General features: G+C 54.7%; 1 protein-coding gene across 1 annotated transcript; it reads right to left on the reverse strand.

Moving 5' to 3' along the window:
* Nucleotides 1-2,755: 2,755 nt before the first annotated feature.
* On the reverse strand, nt 2,756-11,741 carry MB (myoglobin). The gene is made up of 3 exons (NM_001290069.1): nt 11,647-11,741; nt 6,493-6,715; nt 2,756-2,902 (listed from the first exon to the last, which is right to left on the reverse strand). The coding sequence occupies exons 1-3, from the start codon at nt 11,739-11,741 to the stop codon at nt 2,756-2,758; spliced, it is 465 nt and encodes a 154-aa protein (NP_001276998.1).
* Nucleotides 11,742-12,564: the final 823 nt, after the last annotated feature.

A 12,564-nucleotide genomic window follows, 5' to 3' on the forward strand; every position in this document is an offset into this window, starting at 1 on the left:
AAGGCACTTCCGAGCCCAAGCCTCAGGAAAAGACGTGGCAGCTGAAAGCAGGAAGAACACGTCTCCTGTGTGGATTTGTGGACTCAAAAGCTCAGGCCCTGAGAGGACCAGGAAGAACACACAGAGAGGGCAAAGATTTGGAGGAAATCGTGAGGCGTCCCTGCTTCCTGAGCTGGAAAATAATGTTCTGAACAGTCAGAAGGAAGACACAGATGGCAGTTGGTGGTGGTCCCCAGAGAAAGTAGTTCTGTCCCTGCCTGAGGCCACTGTTAGCTCAGAGGGCACCCTTGTGTGAATTAGGAAAAGTCACCCCTTCCGGGTTCACAGCTTGGCACCTGGAGCACAGACTGGATGCAGCCTTTCATTGGATCCTCCCCCCAGGTGCTCTTATGGAGTGCACAACCTATACAACCATACAGGACAGCCCTGCACACCCCTGCCAAGCCCTGGAAGAGGCTGGGAAAGCTCAGACAGGCCCGTGGGGTCTAAACACAGGGGAAATCTGTGCCTCCTGTCCCAGGTGAAGGCCTCATGGGGCAGGGGTGTTCCAAAGAAGAAGTGGCCCAGGCAGAAGGAGCCTCGGACAGCCTCAGGGTTTCCTCAAGTGCCTGGTGAGGACACTAAGTGAAGACCAGGTGGGGTGCAGCATCCTTGAGGACCACTGGGAACGGATGACAGCCACAGATAGCCACCTTCCCACCCTCACACACCACAACGTGGCACATGTAAGCCCTCTTAGAATTAGCCAAAACCCCAGGGAACTGCGGAACCGGAGAGCAACCTCCAGGAGACTGTGATTAAGTATCTGCCACAGTGAGGATGCCAAATAGGAAAAACCAAGTTGCATTTTGTGCACGTCAGAGGTATAAACTGCGATTTTTCTACCGGCTGTGCTCAACAAATATGTGTCGGATGCATGCTGAATGAATGACAAATGGCTGGTACTTCTCGGCAACCCTAATTTTCTTCTGCCCTGATTTAATTATCAGAGCGCCCGGTGCCCTGACTAGATTGTCAATTGCTTGAGGGCAGGGCCCAGCCCATTCAGCTCTAAATCCTGCACACGTATCTACACAGAAGTGCTCCTGGCCAGGGCATTCAACTGAAGGACTATATAAATGCATGGAATTTTCCCCAGACTCCATGATCAAAAACCTCCCCTCCCCTTGCACTCCCCTCCCCTTCTCTCCCACCATCTCAGATAGCAGAAGAACTCCCAAAGCCCGGAGCAGACCGAGGAGGGGGACCCTTTCAGGCTATTGTGGATACGGCAGCGTAGCCGGATGGATGAGCCTTTTAGGATTTGAGACATGTCTACACTAGCAGATGAGCTCCGCCCTGTTCAGCTGCCGGGAACCTTGGTGTGGTCTGAGGTCAGGCTCATCGCAGGGGGTTGGTTGGGCCCCGGGGATTCAAGGGCAAGGGTGACTAGCTCCCTTCCTGGAGCTTTACGGGGCCGAGGACTTGTGGCTTCCCGGAGTTGGTATCCTGAATCTTAGGTTCTGTTTGAGGCCCTCCCGGCCTGGGCGCTCCAGTGGACTCAGGCCCCCTTTTCCGTGGCCCCTGTCCATGGCCTCGGCTCCAGCCTGTTGCCCGGCTGCCACGGTCACATGACAGTGTTTTATTCTGGGTCCCCATCGCAATACCACACATTCTGTCCCTGTGCTCGGCATTTGTAGATAATGGACCGTGGCTCCTGGCCTGTGTTTGTAAGTTACCCCCATGTGTCTGAACTTTCTCCGTGGCCACAAGGTCAGTGCCCGCCACCGGCTGGCCACCTCTTTGTCTCCCCAGCTGGAGTCCCCGCTGCTTCCCCAGCTTTGAACCCGGCTTTGCCGCTCACTAGCCGGTGTCCTTGGCGTGTTATTGAAGTTGCCGTAAGCACGGTGACTGCCCCCCCCCCTCCCCGGGTCCTCTCCTCTGGGCGCCCTGCAACTGTTTGCCTCTTACTGCAAAGGTCTGCCGAGCAGCCCACACCCCCCCACTGGCCAGGGCTGTTCCGCCTCCTTCCCCGTGCCCAGCACTGTCCCCGCCACTGAGGGGTGATCTAAGGAAGGCAGCTTCCCGTCCCTCTCTCCCTCCTGCCCCATTTCCCTCCTCTCCTCCTCTCCCTCTGCCTCCGCCCCCCAGGGCTATCTGCACACACAATCCCAGCCATTTCTTCCCTTCACTTGCTCCGGGAAAGGAAGATCACCAGGCACGGACTGTGATGCTGCAAGGTCTTTTATTAAAACCAGGTGAGTCACTCCATTTGCTGAGAAGGCACACTTATGTTCCAGACCCCCGTCGCCTCTCTCGGGATGCGTGTGGCTGTCCCTCTCCGCCCACACCTCTTTCTCACTGCAGACAGACTTTGGGGCGGGGGGTGATAGGAGAGCATCTTTATGGCCAGGCCTTGGTTTATGGCTTGGATTTGTGATTAGAGGTGAGGGTGAAGGTGTGGTTGAGTTTGGAGGTTGGAGGAATTGGGTTGGAGTTTAAGAGAGAGGCGAATTAACACTGCGGGGCCACAGTGAGCAAAGGGTCACATGTCTCCTGGTTCCCGGGGTGATGACCCTCCACGAGGACCCCAGTCTTCAGGCAAGCGAAGCCACCCTGAAGAGCCTAGCCCAGCTCCTCAGCCTCTCCCACCCACCTCTCAAACAAAGCGGACACTCAGAAGCAAACTCTACACAGCTACAGGGGATCTAGGCCCACCCGACCCTTGGCCCCGGGGCCCGAGTGGGTGGGGGTGGGAGTGGGGGCGCCCAGGTGCTTAGCCATGGAAACCCAGCTCCTTGTATTTGGCAGCGATGTCATTCCGGAACAGCTCCAGGGCCTTTTTCATGGCAGCCTGGGTGTCGGCGCCGAATTCCGCGGGATGCTTGCTGTGCAGGACATGGATGATGGCTTCTGAGATGAACTGCAGGGAGGAGACGAAAGGGGGTGCTGGTCACAGGGGCGCACACGCTAGGAGCCAGATGGGAATCAGACTGAGTCCCACCTTCTCTTTACTCCACGGCCATTTATCGAGGGCTTATTACACACCAGGCGTGCTTCCGAGGGGTCTCCATGGATTAATTCCTTCTCTCCCTACCACCCTGGGAGACAGGTGCCGACGGGGAACCAGGCCCACCTCGGTGCAAGAGCCCAGGACACTGCCCCCATGCTGGCAGCAGAAAGGAAGGGAAATGCTCCCATTCCGTGGTTTTACCCAGGATTTCCCAGTCGGAAAATCTAGAAAGAAACTATTTCCATCTGTGTGTGTTTAATTTTTGCATTCGATGGCTTAGTGTGGTTATTGCTCTAAGTAGCCTACTTGGGGGCTGGCGGGGGTGGGGGGCAGAGCATCATATTTTCTGGGCCAAGCACAGAGCTGGTGCTCAGAATTATTGGTGGGCGGGAAGGAGGGAGGCCTACGGCTCGTCCCTGGGGCCCAGCCTGTCCCGTACCAGCCTCACCGTCCCCACAAGTGCTCAGACACCCACAATATCATTACCGGGAACATCTACAGCACGGCTGCTTTAGCGACCGAAAGATCTCATGGGTGTAAAATGCTACTGGGCCTTTTTGATAGTTGGTCGAGATTTGATGCCAACCACAACTGTGACCAGTGGACCAAGTGGTGTCACTTTACAGAGGTCCCCGATGGGAAAGTAGCCAGACTCAGGTCACATAGCAAGTGGACAGCAGAGCTAGAATTTGCACCCAGGGGGCTGTGGGCAAACGGCTGCCAGAGCCAGGGACAGAGGCAGGGACAACACCTTGGGTGGCTTTTCCCTGTTTCTCAGGGTGCCCCAAGTGCAAGTGACCACAGGCAGGTAACGGGGGGCACATGGTGACAGAAGGCTCAGGAGGCACACACGGCAACAGCCCATAAACACAGTTCTGCCTAGAAATAGGGACAGCGGGGCGCCCGGGGGGCTCAGTTGGTTGAGAGTCCGACTCTTGATTTCGGCTCAGGTCATGATCTGAGGGTCGTGAGATCAAACCCCGCACTGGGCTCCACCCTGGGCATGGAGCCTGCTTCCGATTCTCCCTCTCCCTCTGCTCCTGCACCTCCCCCCATGCTCTCTCTCTAAAAAAAAAAAGAAAGAAAAAAAAGAAAAGGAAAAGAAAAGAAAGAAGAAGAAGAAAAAAAAGAAACAAGGACAACTCCACAAACACCTGCCTTTGGGCATCGATCTGGACATATATTGAAGTTCACCTCTAACGTCATAAATGTCATAAAACAAAGCGGGGATTCGGGCTGCCATGAGGTCAACCCTGCCCCTGGAAAATGTGGGAGACCCAGGTTCCAGGCTCCACTCTGCCGTGACCCCCATGGGTGACTTCACCATAAAACAGGGGCTCAGCTGACCCCATCGGGTCCCCTCACTCAGCCTTTTCTGAGTCTGGGGCACAGCCACTAATATCCAGGTTAGGGTGGGCTTGGGCAGCCAGACAACTGAGAAAAGTTGCCCTTGGCACCCAGCCCCCTCTGTGGCCCCCTCACTCCCCGCCGGGAAGTAGCAGCCCCCTAGGAAGAGCACAGAAGGAGGTCCCACAGTGAGCCAGGAGAGCAGACATGGGGCTCCGTCTTAGATTCTGCAGGGATTTACGCAGTAAATGAAGCTTGTTTTAAGTAGACCTGGGTTCTACTCCACTTGGATACATCGTTTTCTCTTTCTGAGCCTGCTTCCTTGTCCCCCTAGAGGGGAGGGGTCATTCAAGCTGTATTGTGAGCCCACCACATGCCACCAGGGTTCAGAAATGGGAGAGCCAGGGTCTGCCCTTGGGGAGCTCATGCCCCGGCCAGGAGACAGCTGGGTAAAGAGATAAATCCCAGTACAGCCGGGCAGGCGCCATGACAAGGGATGAGGATAAAGCGGCTTTGCAGGGGGGAGACGGGGGGGCGCCAGTGGATGGAGCAGCTGACAGCCACATGCAGAGGGGGTGGCTTCTAAGTTGGGCCCTGGAGGATGGACAGGGGTCTGTTGCCAAGAGAAGATGGGGAGGGCAGGGGCCGCAGCATACGCAGAGTCTCAAAGGCAGGACCCGCTCCTCACGGGCAGGCAGGGTTGCCTCTGTGTGATTTGTGGGGGCAGCTGGGGTGCAGGGAGGTGAGGCTGAGAGGCTGAAGACAGGGGCGGTGGTGGTTGATGGGAGACATTGTGCCGCAAGGGATTAAGAGCTTGAGTTCCCGAGTACCATAGATCAGACTGTACCTACTGGCTTATTAGCTGTGTCACCTTGGGCAAGCTACTTAACCTCTCTGAGACTTCAGTTTCCAAATCTGTAAAGTGGGTATGAGAAGGGTACCTGCCTGGCACAGAGTCTGCTAACTGCCTGCCCCATGCCCCTCTTCTCCTTCTTCCTTGGTAACAGAACACTAGTTGGAGTTGGAATGGCAATAGACTACAATTCCCAGCTTTCCATGCAGGTGAGTGTGGTCTTATAACTAACTTCTGGCCAATGAGATGTAAACAAAACCGCTGGATGGGATTTCTGTGACTCCTTAAAAGAGAACTTTCCTCTCTTCCTCCTGCTTCCTGTTTGGAACATGGACCAGATGGCTGGAGCTCTAGCAGCCATCTTGGACCATGAGTCAACTTTGAGGACTCATGCCAACTTTGGCAGCACGGAAAGAGCCTGCACCCTTGGTGGCTGTGGGGCCCCCACACCGGCTCTGGACTCCTTATCTCTGAACTTCCTTTGTGTCAGAGAAAAAGAAGACCCTGAATGCAGTTCCTCACCTCGGGGAGACTGTGAGAATTCCACGCAGTGATCCAAGCGAATGCTTACCAAGGCCCATCCTCACTGGTAGCTATGACCATGATCTTTATCCTCATCACTGCACCAGCCTGTCTGCTGCTCCCATCCCCAGGGGTTGCACCTATCCCTAAGGCCCTTTATTCCCCAGATCTCAGTCCTCCCTCTTGCCACACCCCTCCTCCTTGCAGCTCAGGCTCTCCCCTGCCCACCCAACTTCTCAGCCCATCAAAGGAGGTTCAAACCAATTCCCCTTGCCTAGGACACCAGGGCTGTCTCTCTTTTCATCTGTAAAGATGCTGGAATGAGTGGCGCCAGCCTGCTGGCCACCCCCACCCCAGGATGGAGCCCCAGCTACTCTACTGTGGCATAGGGGTTAGGAGCGGGGGGTCTGGAGGAACAGAGCCCTAGTCTGAATCCTGGGAGTGTGCCAGGGACAAGCTATCGCCCTCCCTGTGCCTCAGTTTACTCATCTGCCCAGTGGGTACAGTAGTGCTACCTTCCCATGAAGGGGAATACAAGGGGTGCTCCCAATATCTGCTCTTCCCTTCTTCCCCTAGATGACAGACTGATTTGGGGGAGAAGTGGATTTACTCTCAGTGACCCCAGGAGGAAGGCAAAGTGGGCAATAGCCCATTTTACAGATGAGGGCCCTGGGGCACAAGGAGGAGCATCGTGGGCCAAGCTGGGACTCGAACCCAAATCGCATCCCTCCAAGGCCTGTCCTTCCACCCTCCCACGCGCCCCTGCCCTGCCTCCTACCTCCAGGTACTTGATGGGGATCTTGTGCTTGGTGGCATGTGACTGGGCCAGGGGCTTCAGCTCAGCCTCGTGATGTCCCTTCTTCTTGAGGATGCCCCCCAGGGCCGTGAGCACCGTGTTGCCGTGCTTCCTCAGGTCCTCAGAACGCCTCATGTCATCCTCTGACTTCAGGTGCTTGAACTTGTCAAACTTCTCCAGGGTCTCAGGGTGGCTCTTAAAGAGCCTGCGGGCACAAGGAGGGTGGGAGTCAGACACAGGAACATGCCGTTGGGTCTGGAGGTGGCCAGACACGAATGCCAGGCTGGGCTCCCCTACTTTCCAGCTGTGTCACCTTGGGCAGGTCACTCTACCTCTCTGGGCTTCCGCTTCCTCATCCAAACAAAGGGGATAACGGGTCCCTACCCATAGCAGCAATGCTGTGACTAAATGAGAGCATATGCACCGAGCACACGCAGTGTGCTATACAGAGGCTCAGCTTTATGATTTTTCTCATCCTCATTATCTGCGTCTTCTGCATTGCTACCGTGAGAGGCAGGAGGGAGGGTTGTATCTGCATTGGTCCCTGGCTTCACCCCTATTTTTTCTAAGTTGTTTGGAGAGTAGATGACTAACTGGAATTGGGCAGAAGAGGGGGACGTGGGGGCACTGGGGCCGGAGGACCCTGGATTTGTTGAGTACCTCCTGTGTGCAACTCCCTTTAGGGTCCCACTATTCCCATTTTACAGAGGAGGGAACAGAGGCTCAGAGGTGTGAAGGCGTAACTCAATATTACAGGGCTGGTGTGCAGAAGGGCCAACTGGAAACAGATCAGAGTGACTCAAAAAATAGACCATGCAGGGGACTATCTCTGCAGTTTCCTACCTAGGGATCATCCTTCGGTTGCTTGAATACTTCCAGCTACAGGAAGCTCACTACTACCTGTGAGGGCCATTCTACTCCAGATTAGCTCTTGGGCTCAGAAAGCTCTTGCTTGTTTTGCTTAGACTTCCTGTCCCTCCCAGGCTCCTCACAGTACAGACAGTGAGGCCCCGGGGTCGGAGGGGGAGCCACTTGCCAAAGACCAGGTCCCCGCTCCTGCCAGGGAGCCAGGGATCTGGCCACAGATCGACTCTGCCCATGAACCTGAGCAGCCACCTGTAACCTTGGACCTCAGTGTTTCCTGCTGTGGAAAGGTGGGTGTTGGTTAAAGGGAGTCCTACCTGCCGCCTAGATGGGAGTGGTTCTCCCCATTTCCCTTGTGGGCGAATGGACCACAGAGGTAAGTGATGTGCTCAGGGTCACACGGCTGGCCAGTGGCAAAACCCACAGCAGAGACTGGACAGTTCTAGAACTCATGCTCTCTGTCTTGTGTCACACTCTGAAATGTTTCCAGGAGTGACCCTGTCTGCCCAGGCTTTCCCTCCTCCTGTCTAATGGCTTCAGGTCCTCGGAAAGTTCCTCCTTCTCGTGGCTTCCAGGCTCTGCCACCGCCTCCAGCCCTGCTATGGACACACTCCAGTTTGTGGAAGCATCTCCTAGCATACACCCTTATTCACATGCATGCACACCCAGACACACACAAGCGTGCACAGGGCAGCACCAACAGGGAGCACACCCTTCTCCCGGGAGGGAATCCCTCCTGCTTCCCCAGAATGCTCAGGGCTGTCCACACCCTGCCCAATGTCACCACCTCACCACCCCCCGGCCCCGGCCCCGGCCCCGGCCCCGGCCCCGGCCCCGGCCCCGCCAAGCCATGTGCGTCACTGACAGCTCATCTCTGGCACTTTTCACCCAAGGGTCCCTGAGCTCCTATTATTATCTGGTGACAATGATCCCTGCCTGGCAGATGCGAGACCTAGCACCCACAGGGGAAGGTCGGAGGTCGGGACACTGGAGGGAGCTATCTGGGGCAGATGAAGGCCAAGGACTTGTACCCAAGGTAGCCAGGAGTCTCAGATATTCTGGGAGGCCCCCAGATGTATGGGAGAAAGGACACGGGACTGAGAATTATGGAAGCTGAGTTCTGATCTCCGCTCTGTCTCCAATGTGCTGTGTGACATTGAAGAAATCACTCAACTTCTCTGGGTCTTGGTTCACCCATCTATAAAACAAAAAGATTGGTCTAGCTGATATCTCAGCCTCCAAATTCTAAGGCTTGACCCCTGCCTCACCTTCCACTCTCCACCAGTGAGCCGGCAAGGGAGCCCAGATTTACTTTCAACAGTGCAGGAATATCGGGCTAATCCGTGCCCACCAGATCATTCCAGCACCACTCAGCCACCTCATTCCCTCAGCCCACAGTCCTGCCGCTGGGAGTGGGGGCAGCCACAGAAGGCCACACCTGGATTAACCTAACGGCAGGTCCCTGCGAATGGACAGAGGAAGCCATCACCCCACGGAGAAGGATGGACGGATTTTCTCTCCTGTTGCAGAAGCCCTCCCTTGCCTCGTGTTGTCATCTTCCATCCTACGTCCACCTTCCTGGCCTATTACAGGCCTACAGGCAAGTCAGCAAGAAAGGAGGCCACCTCCCAGCCATCCTCTGAACTGAGGCCCGATTAGATGCCCACACGGAAGCCTGGGGCTCCAGAGCAGGGGTGTGATGAGCGAGGGTCCACGCTGCCTGGATTTGAATTTCAGCTGTGTGACTTTGGGCAAGTTACTTAACCTCTCTGTTCAGAGTGGTGATCATAATATTTACCTCATGAGGCACTTGTGAGGCTTAAGTGAGTTAATATGCATGAAGCACCGAACACAGGGCCAGGCGGTGTGTACCGCGTAAATATTTGCTGTCCTCCCCCTTCCTCATTGTCCCTACCACCATTATCACCGCCGTGGCCACCACCGTCTCCAACATTATCATCGAGTTCGGGAATTTGGGGTTCTGTCTATAGCCGCCCCTGGCTGGCCAAGACCCTCAGGCCGTGTTTCCTCCCTGTAACATGAGAAGTGTTGGCCACCAGCGGTGATTTTCAAACTTCGTGGCCTCAAAATTCTTTGTCCAAATACAAAAATAAATCAAGCAGAAAGGGTCTGGGCAGGAGAAGGAACGGCAGGGGCACAGTCAGCAGCCGCCTCCCTCCTGGACCCCCACTCCTGGAGCCAGGCTCTCCAACTGACCTTCTGGCTTTTATGTTCTAGACCTTTATGATCATGTACTTGGAGTGAAGCCCTCTGTGTTTTATTAGCAGGCTCAGCCAAAAAGAATTTGCTGTCTTTTATAATCAGGGGAGCAGGAGAAATGACCTTGCCAAGGTCAGTAAGGCTGAGCATCTGGAACAGAACCAAGAGCCCAGCTCCCACAGAGGCACATGCAGCCCTGGGAGTTAGCTTCCCCCCACCCCCCGAACCCTCTCCACGCAGGGGGGACCCTCCTCCCCAGACCCTAAACACTAAGAAGGCAGAACCAGTTGGCATGGTCTCTGCATGTCCCACAGCCTAAGACGTGACAAAACATTGGGCTTTCTGGGACCTTCCAGGGGCTGGAGTCTCAGGCATCACATCTCATCCCTGGCCCCCGGCCCTTGGCAGGTCTCCCTGATCCACCCTGGGCAGGGAGGGAATATTTCCCCTGATGACCTAATACCCCAAGTCTCCTTCAAGTCACTGCCTTGGGGGCTGGCAGCCCCCAGATCGCCTTGGAGAGTCTCGTGCTCGGCAAACTGGTCCCCAACCCCAACTACCCTCCCTCTCCTCTCCAAAAGCAGGGGAGGAGCATGGGTTCAGGGAATGCCAGGGCATGAGAGCAGAAACAGACCTCAGAGACTCTGGCAGACAATCGTTTCACTCAACCAATAGGCAAACAGGACCCAGAGAGGAGGAGTGATTTGTCCAAGGTCACACAGCAAACGTGGCTGAGGAGCTATGTCTTGCTGTCAGGGACAGGAGGAGAAAGACAGAAGGGAACACCTCCATGATACCAGTCAGAGGCAACAGAGAACTTGACCATCCTTCCCCAGGTGTTTCTAGCATGGGCCACTAAGGGCTCAGACTGCGGATAAAGCTCACGGGACTGGCCATTCTCCCCAGACATGGGACCTGGAAATGAGTGAAGCCCAAGTGAGACTGAATACACATCTGAATTGGAGAGGAAAACCTGGCCCACAAAGAAGGAGGAACTCATCTGTAAATTAAAGTGTGAATGACAATCCATTCACTTGAGGCAGCTCCAGAGCCCACTTGCTCCCAGGTACAGAAATGTTGACTTACGCCCCATTAGATATTTGACTCGCACTGGCCCAGAGCATGAGAGAAGGGACCAGAAAAGGGATCTAACACCATCTGTGGTTGAGGGCAATGGGAAAATAAAATCCCACGCCATCCTTTATGTTCAAAGCTTGGAATTTTGTTTTCTTTTGTTTATTCAGGAACCCTTAGCCATAGCAGTGAAGATGCACTTGGAGACCACCCCACTCAGAGCTCTCAAATTCAAGACTTCCTCAACATCAAATGTCACGAATGGGCCTCTGTCTTCTGTTTTCTAAGTATAATGCTGTGAAGGTCCTTAGTCTGGCTCCGTCCATAACAATTACTAACATCCTCTAGAACCTGCTATATTCCACGAACAATGTCAGGCCCCTTACATGCATTATCTTATTCAATCTCACTTCCACTCTAAAACGTAGATATTAGCATTTCCCCCCATTGTATAGGAGAGGAAATGGACTCCGAGAGGTTGTGTACCTTTCCAAAGGTCACACAACTGCTCAGTGGCAGAACCCATTCTAGAGCTGCGGGTCTCATCTTGAAGACCACGTCTTAGCCTTGACAGTTCATAGACCTTAATGGACTTGTGATATGGGGGAGGTCCTGTCCCTCTCAGGTCCGTTTTGTCCTCAACCATTAATTGAAGCGGCTGGACAAGACGTCTCAGGGCCTGAGAGATGGTTAACTCTGTCTACAATTCTAGGATTCCTCTTGGTGGGTGCTAGGCATCCAGCATTTGAGCACCAGGCTTCTCCTGCTGCTGACACAGGCATGAGCTGGATCTCTTTTCCTCTCTTCCTTTCTGGACTCAAGTCCCTGACACAAGCAAAGGAGAACCAAGCGGGGGTTTTAATAAACTCAACCAACGCAGCCAACTGGTCAACCCCAGGCAAACGTTCCACCTTACAGGCACACACCCTTGATCTTTGGGGAGTGGGTGACAGAGGCAATGGGATCTCTTCCTTTTACCTGATGAGGACCTCCTGCCCATGGCCCGCGAGGTCAGTCTCTACCTTCCCCCAGATGTTCAGCACCAAGTGCCATTCCCCGTCGCTGAGCCCCATTGTGCAGTCTGAGGAAGACAAGAAGAGCAAGTCCGGGCTGACTCGGTGTCCTGGCTCTGACAGCTGGGGTTTGAGATCGCCTGGCCCCAGAGGGATTTTATACTTTCCCAGAAGCTTGACACAGATCACTTGACAGCTTGCTCACTCTCTCTCCTCCTCCTCCTCCTCCCTCCTTTTCATGCGGGGTCTAATCTTTTCCTTTCTGTAGCTCTCACATGGAAGCTATTTTGGGGCAGGTGCCATTTGGGGGGAGGTAGGACAACTCAGGCCACAGGGGCGTGGGGGTGTTTGTGTATGTGGCAAGAGCAGGGAGGAGGTTGGCTACTGTTTGGAGTCTCAGAAGCCAGCAGAAAGGGCACCACCAAGGCCCACGCCAGCAGCCTGAAACTCAACACTCCCTGTTGTCAACCATCCCAGGAAGAACTGTCATGTTTCCAAGCTCCGGCAGCAGCACCCTGGCTGGCCCTGGGGCTGTCCTGGCCCTTAGCAGTCTCCTTGTCCACAGCCCGCTCATTTTGCCAGAGTGCCCCTCACCCAGCCAGCAGTAGTGGGGAAGGAGCTGAGGTGGTTCCTGCTCATAGCTGGATGAACCCAGACAAACCCATTGCCTCTTGGAGTCTGAATTTTCCCACTCCACCCAGAAAACTCCTGGCTTCATGGCCTTCATGACCTTGCTCAAATATTTCCTTCTGAGAAATTTTGCTTGACCTCCCCCCTTGAGGCACAATTAATTTCTTCCTCTTTCCATTTACTTGTAGGTACTCCCGTTGTGCTGCTTCCTTCACCATGCCATATTTTGTAGTTTCCATGCTGGCTCTGCCAT

Source organism: Leptonychotes weddellii, chromosome 5 (assembly GCF_054177405.1).
Source record: "Leptonychotes weddellii isolate Sample4059 chromosome 5, ASM5417740v2, whole genome shotgun sequence".
Lineage (NCBI taxonomy): Eukaryota > Metazoa > Chordata > Mammalia > Carnivora > Phocidae > Leptonychotes > Leptonychotes weddellii.

What these genes read in the sequence shown, in the direction of transcription:
- MB (NM_001290069.1), bottom strand. Translation starts at nt 11,741, where the DNA reads ATGGGGCTCAGCGACGGGGAATGGCACTTGGTGCTGAACATCTGGGGG. An exon ending in GGGCAGGAGGTCCTCATCAG is followed by an intron (nt 6,716 to 11,646) that starts GTAAAAGGAAGA and finishes TTGTGCCCGCAG; the next exon opens with GCTCTTTAAGAGCCACCCTG. An exon ending in TCCCCATCAAGTACCTGGAG is followed by an intron (nt 2,903 to 6,492) that starts GTAGGAGGCAGG and finishes TCCTCCCTGCAG; the next exon opens with TTCATCTCAGAAGCCATCAT.